Genomic DNA, 14,929 nt, shown 5'->3' on the forward strand with positions numbered 1-14,929 from the left:
CCCCTTCTCACTGTCTCTTCTCCCCTTTGGTTTTCTTTTTCTCTCTCCCTCTCTTTCTTTCATTCTTTCCCCCTGTCCTATCCCACAGTCATATCTGTCCCGTTTGTAGCAACTGAAAATAAAATAAATTCATAATTATAATAAAGGTCAATATGGCAAGGCCATGATGATCCACTTGGTAAAATAAATCCGCTTGGCATCTTTCTTGGCCTCAAGACAACAATTCTGATGGCTAAAGATCCAAACGGGACAAAAAAAAAAAAAAAAAAAAAAATGAATACCACCTTTTTAAACGGTAACTGTAACGGAATACAGTTACTCATATTTTGTATTTTAAATACGTAACGGCGGTACATGTATTCCGTTACTCCCCAACACTGCTCCTACTGCACAGCTCACCACTGTCACTGCCATTTTCATATGTCCAGCCCCAGGCTCAGCTGGTTCCCTTTCATGCCTGCTTTGCTCATGCAATAACAGAGTTCTTGTCTTGGGACACTATCATATGATTTCTTCAGACACACAAAGATTGCAACACCTTCTGACCTTCTCTATACTTCTCCATCAACACTCTCAAGGAAATCATTGTATTGATAATGTTTTTCTTAGCATGGAGAGATGGTGATTGTCACCTCTGTTCTCAACCTCTTAACGTAGTATTTAGATTATGATGATTGTAGATTTGTCAGATTACAACCATATTGAAATCAAATAGTGACTGATATTGAAGAATGTGGATTTTCATGTGAGAATGACCTGATGAGAAATCTAATTCAAGTGAAGGTACACTCTCAGAAATAGAGGTACGAGAGAATAACATTTTTGTACCTATAGGTACATTTTTTTAAAATGTTCCCTTAAAAGTACAATACTGGTCTTTAAAAGTCCAGAAATGCCCCTTTAAAGGTTCAATTTGAAATAAAGTACAAATCTGTACCATTTTGACCTGTACTGCAGTGGCAGAATGTGGTAATGGGTCAGCATGGGAAAATCTGGATGGGCCTGGTTAATTGTAAAATTCATATGAGATGTGAGTGTGCTCATAAAAGCTACATGTTATAATCAAATCTGTTGGTCCTCTCCTCTGTACGTAAATTATCCTATGATGCAAAGAATATCTGTAACCTACCTTTGTGTAAGTTATGTTAAATTATATTTAAAAAAAAAACCACACACACAATGACATGCAGGCACAACCAAATGATGTTAAAAAAAACTGGTCCATTTCCATTTTATTAAGTTCCAGTTATAATTTTTTAATGTTTTAAATCTTTCAAAAACGTGAAATCATTTTACTGTTATGTTTGGACTTTACTTTTTTGCTTTAACTACATCCTAGAATTGTTCATTAATTGTGAGGTTTTTATGGAATTTGCAACATCAAGTTAAACCGAGGTTCTTTGGAAGTTAAAATGTCAAGCAGATTTTTATGTTACGGTGACTACATTTTGTAAGTTACAAATATAGTTCGCCAAGACAGCATAACGGTTTCTAAACAACTGCGCATTAATACCACAATGTTGTATTTTCATGTGTCAAGTTCGCAACGCGCATTAATCCCAAAGGCCGAAAAGGCAGCAGTGATGAGTGCTCCGCCTCCGCGCTGACTAGCGTTGACACAGAAAATGACTCTCAGGGGGTTATCCACGGAGGAGCTCCTTAAAAGGTTGATGGAAGAAGGCATTGATATGTCAGACGACGAGGCGCAAAGATTTAGAGGTAAGTCGGGTGTGATTTTGTGTTTTTATAAAAATTACAACGTGTAATTTTACAGTAGAGTTAGCAAAAGTCCGAAGAGCTAGATTTAACATGGGCGAAAGCTAGCAGTTAGCTAAGTTTTAAACAAAGAAAGGTACAAATGTGGACTATTTAGACTGTTGGTGGAATGTTCAACGTCTGTCTGCCCGCCGTATTCGAGTGTTTTATCAATAAATAGTGTCGAACCGTGTACAAAAATGTAAAAAAAATCAATAATTTCTCAAAACATGCTAGTATGTAAATATAGCTATTAACAAAATCGTTTTCTAAGCAAAATTTATCCCATCTAACTTGTTTCCCGCTCAAAGGGATTTTAAACAATGGAAGGTACACATTTGTACCATTCCACCTACTTAGTGGGATTTTCGAATATGAGAGCTGTAAGCTCTGTGCAGGGACACGTACACTTACTTACATTTTTATATTACCAGTTAATTTATATTAACAATTAATCAAGAGAATTAATTGTAACTTCCTTTTGGGGAATATAGACAGATTCACAATGATAGCTTATTGTTATTATTATGTTATTAAGTTTGGGAGAGATGTGGCTGTTTGTCCACGCCCATTTTTAAAAAATTAAAATCAACTTTAGCTACATTGATTTGACATTGGTCTACAACATACTATTTACGGTAATAACAATATGATTAGAAGAATTGAAGAACAGAAAAGCCCCCAGGAAAGGATAAGAGTAATCAGTGCACTGTGGGTTGTCTTTCTTATGTTTGAAACAGGTACCCAACCCCAGAGGCGGAGCCAGACATTTGAAACACCCGGGGCTTAGCCCAAAGAGTAGTATGCATGTGGGATTTTTTTTTTTTTTTTTTTTTGGGGGGGGGGGGGGGGTGTAGAAATGACTAAAAGATTAATAGGCTCTGTTCAAAAAAGAATGACTTCATATAGGGAAAAATATATATCACATGTGCAGGACACCTTAAACTAGTTTTTTAATTAAGCAGCAAGGCAGAACAAGGTCAGGGCTGTATCAAGACACGAGGACTAAACCCCAATTCAACCAGACCCAGAACTGATCCAGAATTAAAACAGGACTACAACAGTTCAAAATCAGGACTACTGAGGACTTAACCAAGACAGAACCAGAATCAGAACTAGATGATAGTAGCACTAAAAATCATCATAGACCTGCACTACACTTATTTTTTAATTCTACCAAAGTACAATATTTAGATTGAGAAAAGTTTATATAATTATTTAGCCTTGTTGTGCAAACAAGCCTGCAGAACTTAATAAATACAGAATTTGAAAAATAACAAACCTAAAAAGAAACACTAGGTACAAGATACATGAGGACCTATGATACGGTGATACTTTTGGTAAACAACCATTTGACTAACATGTGTGTCTCACCTGCTCTTGTTCATCTGTTCTGTCCTCGTTCTCCTCTCTCTCCCTCTTTGTGCTGACAATCATCAAATATACAGTTGAAACCAGATATTTACAAACTCTTCAGATCAAAACACAAACACTTTTTTAATTGTAACATCAAATCAGACTAAATGTTTATTTTTTTTAGATTGATAAATATAAAAACATATTTGTTAACTTTAAGAGTAAAGAGAGAAACTATCTGTATTTCTTAATTGCAAATGGCACCAAATTGTATTCAAACTTGAGCCACATTTATGGAGCTCCACAGTTCTTTTCCTGGTGTTTTGGTTGATATCTCTTGATTTTCCCATGTCAAAGAAACAGGCTCTGTGTTTTGCCTTATATGCATCCACAGCTGTGCCACCAGTTTACTCACATGGACTCTACTAACCTATCAGAAGCTTCTTCAGCTCAGAATGGAATCGTCTGGAGTTTTCTTATTAATTAACAATAAATTTAGTGTACATGTACTCCTAAATTTGATGAAAGTGATAAAAATAGCTCTGTCTCTCTTTATTCTGAAATTTAACTAATTCAAAATATATTTCAATATTTATCTAAAACAAAAATTTACTCTAAATTGATGTTGTACAGTAAAAATATTTTATGTTTTCTCCCTAAAGTGTAAATATCTGGTTACAAATGTAAATATCCTGCTGTGTCCTGAAATCCCTCTTGTTTTGCATAGAAATATACTGAACAACATACAAAGCATAATATATAAAATAACATTTACCTGAGTTTTTTCTTTGAAAGAACCCTCGAATGTCCATTCTTATGTTTCAGTACATAACTGAAACCGATTTAGTCGGGGAGGGTAAGAACTGAAAATATGAAATAAACACACGTAAGCTAAGACTCTCTAAAAAAAAATAGCATTTGTTCGGCTTTTCATTTTGCCATTTGTTGATTCACTTGAAGAGCAAGTAACGTATTATTGGTCAAGTGATCAGTTTGATATCAATCTTTCGTGATGCACCGTCATATTTACATTATTTGTACGGTACGAATGATTTGCTTTGGTACCTGGTCAAACTTAAGCTCTCCTTAGTATGGCTGGCTCCGTCTCTCCAACAGCGCACTCACGGGCAGCAGCTGCCCCGCCCCCTCGCTCAGTCGCTTAGTGCCTGAGCTTGGATCATACCAATATCAGGGGGGGATTCACGCACAGTCGTAAATTCCCACAGTGTGCACTATGTGCTTCGAATATTGTGTGTACTTTTTGTTTTATACAGTTGTCAGCCAGGCATCTAACTATGAAAAAATTACACTCCAAAATACCCCGGGCTTCTGACAAAACAACCCGGGCTTAAGCCCCGTAAGCCACCCCCACGCTCCGCCCCTGCCCAACCCACTCAGACTACATCCAGGTCATCAAAGCCCTGATTGTGAAGTATCCTTTAAGAGATGTACAATGAAATGGTTATGTGAGTACCTCTCCTTTTTTGTTTCTTTTATAGATTATATTAATATAAAGTAAGCATAATTAACTACTTATATACATTTGAAACAACTAGGACACCTGGCACAGCCAACTCAAGAGAAAGTTCAAAGCAGAACGGGCTCCCCTAATCAGCAACGAAGAAGTGAACCGGGTTAAAGAAAAGTTTGGACGCACGCAGAAACATCGGACCACAGAGGAATCCAGCAGCTCCTGTCTGAAGAGACTGAAGCCCTCTCTCGTAAGTCCTCACACCCTCAGCCTTTAAGAGCTAAGGTAACATATGTAGTCTTATTATGTTCACTGTAAAGCTAAAAGTAAACATTAATTGAAAGAAACATGTTAACAGATAACATTAACATAGAAAAAGGAACTTCACAGTTGATTTAACAAAAGTCAGCTCAACTTGCAATTCCTATTCAACATTTTTGCATTTTTTTCAAAGCATTTGGTGTACAAATTACCGCATTTCGAGTAACATTAACTTATCAGATTTTACTTATGATAATACTGATATCTGTTTTGACAAAGGATTCGTGCTTTGTGGGGGAAGATGCAGCCTCCGTTGATGCTCATATCAAGGTGCTAAATGATCAGCACAAGAAGCTACATCCTGACACAGCACTGGTGAAAGACCGCATGACAAAAACCTTTGCATGGAGACGTCGAGAGGTAGCTGAAGGAATGTGTACTGTGGACCTATTAAAGAGATATCCATTCCTGGGGACATCTGCAGGGGTAAGAATTGTTAAGATGATTGGGGAAACAGCTAATGATTTTTTTTGTCTCTAAATCTGATTATTATTTTCTGTACTAACTGATTAATCAATCTGTTCATTATCTTTAGAATTTTTGTTCAAGGGTTAAAGCACTTTACATTTATCTCCAGTCTGTCTTTAAACATGTCAAAAGTTTAAATCCTCAATGTAAAATGTCATTCTTTTGTCTATTCTGCTCTTTTCATTTCCAGTTGTGTTATGAGGTTGATTTAATGCATCCCTGCCAAGACAACATCTGTCGCCGCTTTAGCGAAAACTTCACTGCTGTTCTTCAAAATGTTCTTCAAATGACCAAGGATTTGCCACTGAAGAAGGTCTCGCTGGATGAGGCCTACATCTCAGCATTCTCCACCTTCTTCATGTTCAACATGACCTACCCTGCATACTTCAAGAAAACACTTGTCTTTCTTCAGAACTGCATTGTCAACATAGGAGACCAGGGAGACAAACCCCTGCCAGTAAGTGTCACCAGGGTACTTAACCAACTCTATTAAATATGCCCCCACTCCACAAATGTTCAAAATGTTCAAAAAGGGCATTTACTCTGAGGAAGTTGATTATACATGTTGGGTTAGTACACGCACATGAGCCTCATTTCAGCATCACTTGTGGAATAAATGACTGCCAGGCAGCTTTTTCCAAGTATCACTCTTTTCGACGCCATGTGTATCGCAAACACAAACCCTCTGTTTTGAATAGCCTTGAGGTAGTTGAAGATGGATTTGAAAACCATGCACACAAAGAGGTTGAAGACCCACACACACACAGTTCAGACGAGACGCACACAGTTCAGCAGCCCACACCACCTAGTATGGACAGTTTGCTTGATAATTTAGGAGATCATTTATTTAGCTTTATTCTCAAATGTACTGAAAAAAATAACCTTCCACACTCTGTTCAGCAAGACATCGTTGATGATCTTAGTTTTCTTTTGTGTTTTTTTAAAGAAAACTACGACTCGTTTATTCGTTATCATTTGGATAAACATGGTTTCCGCCTCAGTGATTGTCCAGAACTTGAGCAGGTTTTGTCTACTTCAGATTTTTTCCAGAAAGCATGTGATTCAATTCGTTCACCATTTTTGATAAAAGAACACTGCAAATCAAAAATGAACATGACAGAACCTATCAGTTACACAGTAAGAGACCATTCTGGTGTGAAAATTGGTAGTTATTCGTATGTTCCAATCCTACAGGTATTAAACAAATACTGTCAGGTGGAGGATGTGTGGGAACAAATTGTTCTGGATAACCACAGAAATCAAGATGATGATGTTTTGACTGATTACAAAGATGGCATGTATTTTAAAGACCACTCATTTTTCAAAGACCATCCTCAAGCTCTAAGACTTCATTTTTATGAAGATGAATTTGAAATTGTGAACCCACTTGGTGCAAAACGAATTAAATACAAAATCTGTGCATTTTATTATACTATAGGAAACATAAGTGGAAAACATCGCTCAAAGTTGAGTCACATTCATTTAGCCTTACTGGTTCGCCATTCACATTTAAAAGAGTGTGGGCTTGAAACTATACTTCAGCCCTTGATAACTGACTTGAAGATGCTGTCCACAGAGGGTTTCACTATCTGTGTCGATGAAGTAGAGCACACAGTTCATGCTGCTCTTGCTACCATTTCATGCGACAACCTTTCTGCTCATATGATTGGGCGTTTCTCAATGTCTTTCAATACAGGCAGAATATGCCGATTTTGTATGGCATCGCACTCGGAGATACAACAGCACTTTTGTGAGGACCATTTTGTTATTAGAACAACCAAAGTACATGAGTACCACATAAACTGTGTGGAAAACAACCCAGAGAGTGCTGCTTTGTACGGTGTGTATGGTAACTGTACATTTGATGCACTGCCTTATTTTGATGTGACCCAGTCTCTTCCCCCAGATGTAATGCACGACTTGCTGGAGGGGGTTATTCCTTTGGTAATGAACTTGGTTATTTGTAAAGCTCACAGGGAAAAGCACATCACCATATATGAAATCAATGATGAGCTGAAAAATGTGAAGTTTGGGAGGAATGACAAGCCGAACAGACCAGTGCCACTGACGGAAAAGATGCTTCGAAATTCTAACATAGTTGGATCAGCCAGTCAAAAATGGTGCCTTTTCAGGCTCTTGCCTTTTTTAATGGCTCCCCATGTTCCACCTGGCACTCCATATTGGCATGTGTTCTTATTATGTTCAGAAATCGTAGATCGTGTAATGGCTACAAATGTGAGAAAAGATGAGCTTGCTCATTTAAACCTGCTTATTCAAGAATTTCTTGAAATGACTACAAAAGTCTTTGGAAATGTTTTAACACCCAAGTGTCACTACCTTATTCACTACCCAAGGCTGATTTTGATGTATGGTCCTCTTCGCCCTTTATGGTGTATGAGATATGAAAGCAAGCATCAATATTTCAAAAATATAGCGAGTAAATGCAAAAACTTTGTAAACATCACTGCAACTCTTAGCAATCGTCATCAAATGAAACAGTGCTGGGAGTTTTCTTCAGGTAGGTTGCTTGTTGACTTTGAACATTCACTCAGCACAAGTGTCAGTGTGCCATTTTCATCTCTGCCAGGTGACTTACAGAATGCTCTGGAAATGAACAAAAGTTTTACAGATGTGCATTTTCAGGATAAAGTGCTTCAGCGTGTGTCTGCTATATCTGTCAGCAGTGTCAAATATGAACTTGAGGATGTTTTTGTAGTTGGCCATGTACACACTGAAGCCATACCTATATTCTTTAAAATCAAGTATATTTTGAATGTTGATACTTGTTGGGTATTGTGTGGGAAAATGTTACTTCCTCGCACTTATGAATGTCATTTCCATGCTTACCAAGTGGCAGTTGACAATGACTGGATCCTGTTCAATCCAGGAAATGAATTAGATTTTCAAGCTCTAGACACCTATTTAGTTGATGATAGACTGTTTGTGTCCTTGAGGTATTCTGTGTGACGTGATTGCAAGAACATTTTCCACTTTGTCTATATATATGACATATATATATTCTGGCTTGATGAAGTAGAGCAAAACATTTGTGTGGACAGTTTTTTAAATACATGACATCTCTGTGATCCGTCAAAACATTGTGTTCAGGTGTTTAATGTCTTTATGTGATTGTTTACTTTTTTTAAATGAATGTATTTTTCTTAACATGTCCTATGGCAATGTATGAATGTAATCAAGGATGTATTCCTGTGGTTGTTTAAATGCTTTGATGTGATTCTATTATCGAAAATAAATGGTTAAATAACCAAATATTTTGGACTATTGGGGGTACATTTTTGTCTCTTTAGGTACGAAATAGGTTGTCGCTGGGGGGGTACCCTCATAGGTACCCTATTGTACCCTTTTCAAGGGAACATTTCTGTACTATAGTTTGAAGGTACATTTATGTCTTAGGAAAGTACATGATTGTACTTCAGATGGTACAACTTTATAAGGTACAAAAATGTACCAAGCCTAAAGGGTACAGAAATGTCCTTCAAAAAGGAACACCCCCAGCGACAAGCATTTGTACCCTTTTTGGTACACTTTGGTACCCCTATTTCTGAGAGTGTATATAATATGAGTGAACCATGAAATGGTTCGTGTTAGTTTTATTATTTATTACCACCACCAAGTAAACTCCTTAGTTTTATGTAAAACTTAAAACGAAGTCTGCTTTTGTTCAGTGAAACACTAGGAATGAACCATTACTTCATCTAAAGATTATAGACAACTATCACCACTTGGGGTCACAACTGTTCTAAAAATGTGTTGACACTGACCTGGTGCTGAGTTATGAATAGGTGAATAGGACATTGTTTTTCATAAAAAATGGAAAAACCTTGCTGTGAATCTCACGGTAATACTACAGACAAGGAAAAAAGAAGGGCCAGGAATATTTTTTTTTTCAGGGAGATCAAAAGCCCCATAAACAGGCGACTGTGTCTTCACTTCATGTATGTGACATAAAATTAATGATTCCTGGCGAGTAATTGGCCTAATTTGAATGGGCCAATAGGTGGACGTTATACCTGAAAGACAAGAGAAACAGAAGAGCAACATTGCCACTTATTGTGACATACAACACATAACATATTTAATCTGTTACATGTACAAGGTGTCCTGCATAGCTATCAGCCCAGCCAAAAGCCCAGCAGCTAATTATAGTCTATGTTCTCCAGACAATCAGTCACACGAGCGTCTGTTATGTGACTGTGAAATAGTAAGCAGCAACATGGCTGCAGCACCTGGATGCAATGGAAGGTAAAATATGCATTTCTGCCTTTGTTTCTTTGGAAAGAATAGTTTAAGAAGCAAATCTAACAAAATTGCAAAGTCATACAGAGTGTTATAAGGTCAAAGTCTAGTTGAGCAACTAGTTGTTTTTGTCACTTCCACAGACATTATCTCACTTGTGTGACTAGGCAAGATGAATCACTTATTCCCCAAAACCATGGGTCAGAGTCAGGTTCTTCCTGAGACAGTTCCTTAACACAGCAATGTGTTTAAGGAACTTTTGAAAGGGAGTATGCACTTGGAGCAAATCGACTACTGAACTTTCAAACATGATTTTACTTTTGTTAGACAGTCGTGAGACCACATTCACAACTGCCTGACAAAACTCATTTCCTGCTCTCTGCGTGTGCATCTAGAGTCTCACTCATCATAGTGAAACCATTGAAATGATTTGAGAAACAAAACAAAAACACTGTGAGGTTAATTAATAATAACCTAATATCTCAGTCAGTTTTGCTGTGCTCTTACACTGTTTGTAAAGACAGAAGAGGAAGGACAATCTATCTATCTGTATGTATAACTATTATAAGAGCATAAATGTCAGATCACTTGAAATCAACAAGCCTCTTATGTGCTTTTATTCATGTAGAAACATTTACTCATTTGACTGACATAACAAAACAGCCAAGCATGAATCACTTGACAGTGACAAATTGGCTAGGTGTCATTTTCATCAATAAAGTGAAACTTGGCATCAGGTCAGCAATCATCCATCAGGTCAACAGTCCCTGAATCCCCACCTGTTCATAGTCAGTAAGAAACACACACTGTAGAACCACGTGTAAATTTTCCAAATGGTTACCTTGATTTGAATTGACCACATACCAGTCTTTGTTTCCAGGGAATTTGAATCCTGTCAAACAACAACATGAGTCACTCTCAATAATGACCTACCTAACCACTGCATCATGATCTGATTGAACATAATATGAATACATTTTTAATGGCACAATGGAAACCTGGGGCGTGCAAAGTTCCTGTCCTGCAAACGGTAGGATGTGTCTTTGTTTGCCAACAAAAAGATTAGACATTGTGTAATGAAGTTTAATAAATCCTATATTGCTGTTTGGATGGTTGTTTTTGCCTGCATCTTGACCTGTCCTTAATAAACAAAATACTAAAAACACTGTTGCTCTGATGCATCCAGTTGTGTCTGTGAATAGTTCATTAAAAGTTATTTGACAAAAAAAAAAGTAACTTTACAGACTAGGTGAATGGACTGATTCTTTATATTGATTTTTCCTCTCCTGGAACACACAAATCAATTAATACAACATCCGTGATTCACATGCGCAGATAAGTGCTTTCCATCTAACCTTCACAGTTGGGGTTAGTATCTTGTGCAAGACAGACAGATCAACTGGGAGTTGAACAACCAACCTTGCTATCAGTTGATGCACTGCTGTTCCTCCTGAGCTACAGCCACTCCAACGTCTGAAAGAGGGTGAATGAGGCTTGTAGTAAAGAAGTGCTTTGAGTTTTTAATTTGTGAAGAAAAGTGCTCTATAAACAATAGTCAGTTTATCCTTTTACATAATTTCATTTTTGGAAGTGCAATCAGACCTATTGTGATTCACTTGACAAATAGCACAGTAGCCATAGTTACACTTGGCTGAAAACACTAAAAATGCAAAATAACAATTTGCTTATTATTTTATTCTTAACAGCCAGTATAATAAACACACTATGTAAACATTCCAGTGAAAGCTAGTACTTGCTTCCAGGTTATTTGAATCCTGTTAAACAACAACAATACGTTCCACTAGCAGTGAGACTCATTAGCAGCTGACCCTGTGCTCCAACCTACCAATTGACGCATAGTGTGAAACTACAATTTGCATTCCTAACTTAAGACCATAGGTTAATGCAAACTCAATCATTTGTTTGACTGCAAACAACAAGGCACCGTTGTGCAGGAGTCCACCTTTTCACCACACTTAGACATAAAAACATTTATGTCGATTTTTATGTTAATGAAGACAAGTTGGTGATTTTGGATTTCCAGGAGATTTAAATCAAACACCACAAAAGACAAGGTGGGGGTCATTTAGCTTCATAAAGTATTTCAGTTAATATTTGTACTTTTCCATTATGGTAACTGAACTATGTGCTAATTTTCCACAGACTATTATCTGAAGCTGGCGATACTAAAATGTTTAGCATTGGCCTACAGAGCATTTCAGACAATATTTTCTTTGAACTGTCTTCATTTCTTTTGTGAACTACGAAGGTGGACATAAAATGTTCTTCTGTTCATTACTGTCACAACTGCAGGAGTTGTTTAGCATTTTTTTCTTTGAACTGACATTAAATGGGAATGTCAATGTCAAACAAACAAAAGAAGTGCTAAAAAACAGTTCATTACTGTCACAGCAGCAGGAGTGAACTGTAACATCTATATCTAAACACAAAGAAAGACATAAATGGGATTTTTGTTGAAGTATTGTGGCCTCACTTCTTGTTTATTTCTCAGGGCAGAAGAAGCTGAGCTCAAAGCTACAAGAAGCATGTCAGACAACACTTCTTCGTTTACCTTTGACTTCTATAGCTCAAGTGCATCGTATATTGTCACCACCTTCTTTGTCACCAAGACGTTTATCATTCTCCCAATCTCCATCATCGTCTTGTACCTGGGGTACCAACGATGGCAGCGGCAGCAGCGTTCCTTTGCAGCAATGAGTCACTCTGACATATTTACCTATAATGTCACCATAGTTGAGCTAATATTTGTATTGGGGGCCACACTTGTCATATTTGGCTGGTGGTCTAATAACTTTGTGGCGGTTTTCATGGGTATGTCTGCAATCACTATCAGCTACCCTGGAGAGATGTTCTTTAACACTGTGACATGTGTGGAGCGTTACTTGGCTGTAGTTCACCCCATCACCTATCTGGGGCTGAAACAATCAGGTGGTGTCAGGATCAGAAATATCTGCATTGGGTTTGTCTGGTTGTTGTGCTTTGGGTGCGTTGGTCTAGCAGTTTCCTACTACCCTAATGTCCCATATATTCCATATTTCTGTATGATTCTGGTCTCCTTAGTTATAGTGTCTTTTTGTAGCTTCTCTGTTCTCTGTGTTCTCGTTCGTCCAGGGCCAGGGGAAATGGGAGGAGACAGGCAGCAGATGAATCGGTCAAAACAGAAAGCTTTCCGTACCATCACAGCCATAATGGCAGCTCTCCTTATGTCTTGCCTAGGAACACTTTTTACAGTTGCTCTGGGTACCACAAATCTGCTGAGTGATATAGACAGGTGTGCGATTCTAATGTTTTCATCCTGGGTTTCTCTGCCCGTCAGCCTGATTTTGCCTCTGCTGTTTTTACACAGAGCAGGAAAACTCTCACTTTGCCTTTTCAGCAATAAGTAAATGCGGCTATCCATGTAAATATTATTTTCTACTTGTACATTTATTTTCGGTGCAATTTTCATCACCTGTTATGTCATCAAATCTTTATTGTATTTGTATTGTAATTTTTGCATTGCTGTGAATACACACAATTAGACTCGACACCTCACCACTGTCGTGCCATTTTCATATGTCCAGCCCCAGGCTCAGCTAGTTCCCTTTCACGCCTGACTTGCTCATGCAATAACAGAGTTCTTGTCTTGGGACACTATCATATGATTTCTTTAGACACACAAAGGAAGATTGCAACACCTTCTGACCTTCTCTATACTTCTCCATCAACACTCTCAAGGAAATCATTGTATTGATAATGTTTTTCTTAGCATGGAGAGATGGTGATTGTCACCTCTGTTCTCAACCTCTTAACGTAGTATTTAGATTATGATGATTGTAGTCTTGTCAGATTACAACTATATTTAAATCAAATAGTGGTTGATGTTGAAGAATGTGGATTTTCATGTGAGAATGACCTGCTGAGAAATCTGCTTCAAGTGAAAGTAAAATGAGTGAACCATGAAGTGAAGTATAGAATTAAAAACATGTTATTTTAAAGTACAACATAGAAAAGAAGAACATGTATCAATGTGGTTTTAAAGTTTAGAGTTAAAATTTTGTTTTCAATCATATATGCAAAAAACATCAGTGTATGTGTGGCTGGACATCGAGTAATTGTAAGTTCACGATATGAATTGGATGTCCAGACAGGGGGAGGCAAAGGGAAAATGAGTATAAAAGAGGGTGCCAAGGAACATTCAGGGTTACTTGCTCTAGTTCTTGCAAGTTGCAGAAAAAAAATATGAACATGATACCCAGGGAGTCTATAGTTAGACATTATAGCAAGTAACGCCAGAGGAGCAGCCTTTGCCCCAAACCTTTCTGTTAGCTCATTTTTGACATGTTAGAAAATTAATTCAGAAAAATTTGGATATTCATGTTTTCCTGCTGCATCGGTGGGAAGCACATTTCTCTTCTGCAAACTCTCTCCTCCCAGATATTCGAACAAAATCAGCATTAAGTCAGAGTCGGGTAATTAGATAAGAATAATTAGAGTGATCTGATCACATTTGGACACAAAAAAAGTAACCAGAACTGAACAATACTATGATTTCTCTGTACCTTCAGGGAAAACTGCTGTCTAGATGGTAAACACAGAGGCACATTAAAATGAGAACAGGTGGATACTTCATTTAACAAACTGCAGAGAATTATAAAAAGAGAGAGAGAGAAGAGAGACTTATTGGAAAATTTTTAAAATGCTAATTCATGTTAATGCTCAGTTGATCTTTAAATTGTTAATTGATAAGCCTGAAATAATAACCCTGTTATAGGGCAGGGATAGCTCAGTAGGTAGAGTGGTGGCCCCATGATTGGAAGGTCGGGGGTTCGATTCCCCTTAACAGCTACCCTGAGGTACCCCTGAGCAAGGTACTGTCCCTACACACTGCTCCCTGGGCGCCCAATGGCTGCCCACTGCTTCACTGAGTGAATAGGTTAAAAGCAGAGAGGAATTTTCCCAACAGGGATCAATAAAGTATACTTTCTTTCTTATTTATAAATAACAGTTTAACAGTTTAACATATTAAAAAATATTTCAAGGTTTTGTTTTTGTTTTTCTTTGTTGTACTACAAATCACTGATATTAGTATCACACCCACAATGGCGATCCAAGAAACAGATAACCTCACATGTGCACGTTACAAGTCAGAATTGCTGCTGTTTCAAACAAACATTTTCAGTGCTATAAATCAGCGGTCCCCAACCTTTTTTGCGCCACGGACTGGTTTATGCCCCACAATATTTTCACGGACCGTCCTATAAGGTGTCGTGGATAAATACAACAAAATAAAACTAGTAC

At 37.6% G+C, this 14,929-nt stretch overlaps 1 protein-coding gene across 1 annotated transcript; it reads left to right on the top strand.

Annotated features, from left to right (window-relative positions):
* Window positions 1-4,557: 4,557 nt before the first annotated feature.
* Window positions 4,558-8,650, top strand: LOC146713482 (sterile alpha motif domain-containing protein 3-like). Its single transcript, XM_085438259.1, has 4 exons — window positions 4,558-4,572; window positions 4,668-4,832; window positions 5,123-5,329; window positions 5,562-8,650. The coding sequence occupies exons 1-4, from the start codon at window positions 4,558-4,560 to the stop codon at window positions 5,862-5,864; spliced, it is 690 nt and encodes a 229-aa protein (XP_085294385.1). The 3' UTR covers window positions 5,865-8,650.
* The last annotated feature ends 6,279 nt before the right edge of the window (window positions 8,651-14,929 follow it).

This window comes from Copadichromis virginalis, linkage group LG3, assembly GCF_057382275.1.
Source record: "Copadichromis virginalis isolate Kocher_CV1m ecotype Utaka linkage group LG3, C_Virginalis_male_GT1.1, whole genome shotgun sequence".
NCBI lineage: Eukaryota > Metazoa > Chordata > Actinopteri > Cichliformes > Cichlidae > Copadichromis > Copadichromis virginalis.

Excerpts from the sequence above, each read along its gene's own strand:
- LOC146713482 (XM_085438259.1), top strand. Across the intron at positions 4,833-5,122 it reads AGAGACTGAAGCCCTCTCTC|GATTCGTGCTTTGTGGGGGA; the intron begins GTAAGTCCTCAC and ends GTTTTGACAAAG. Across the intron at positions 5,330-5,561 it reads TCCTGGGGACATCTGCAGGG|TTGTGTTATGAGGTTGATTT; the intron begins GTAAGAATTGTT and ends TTTCATTTCCAG.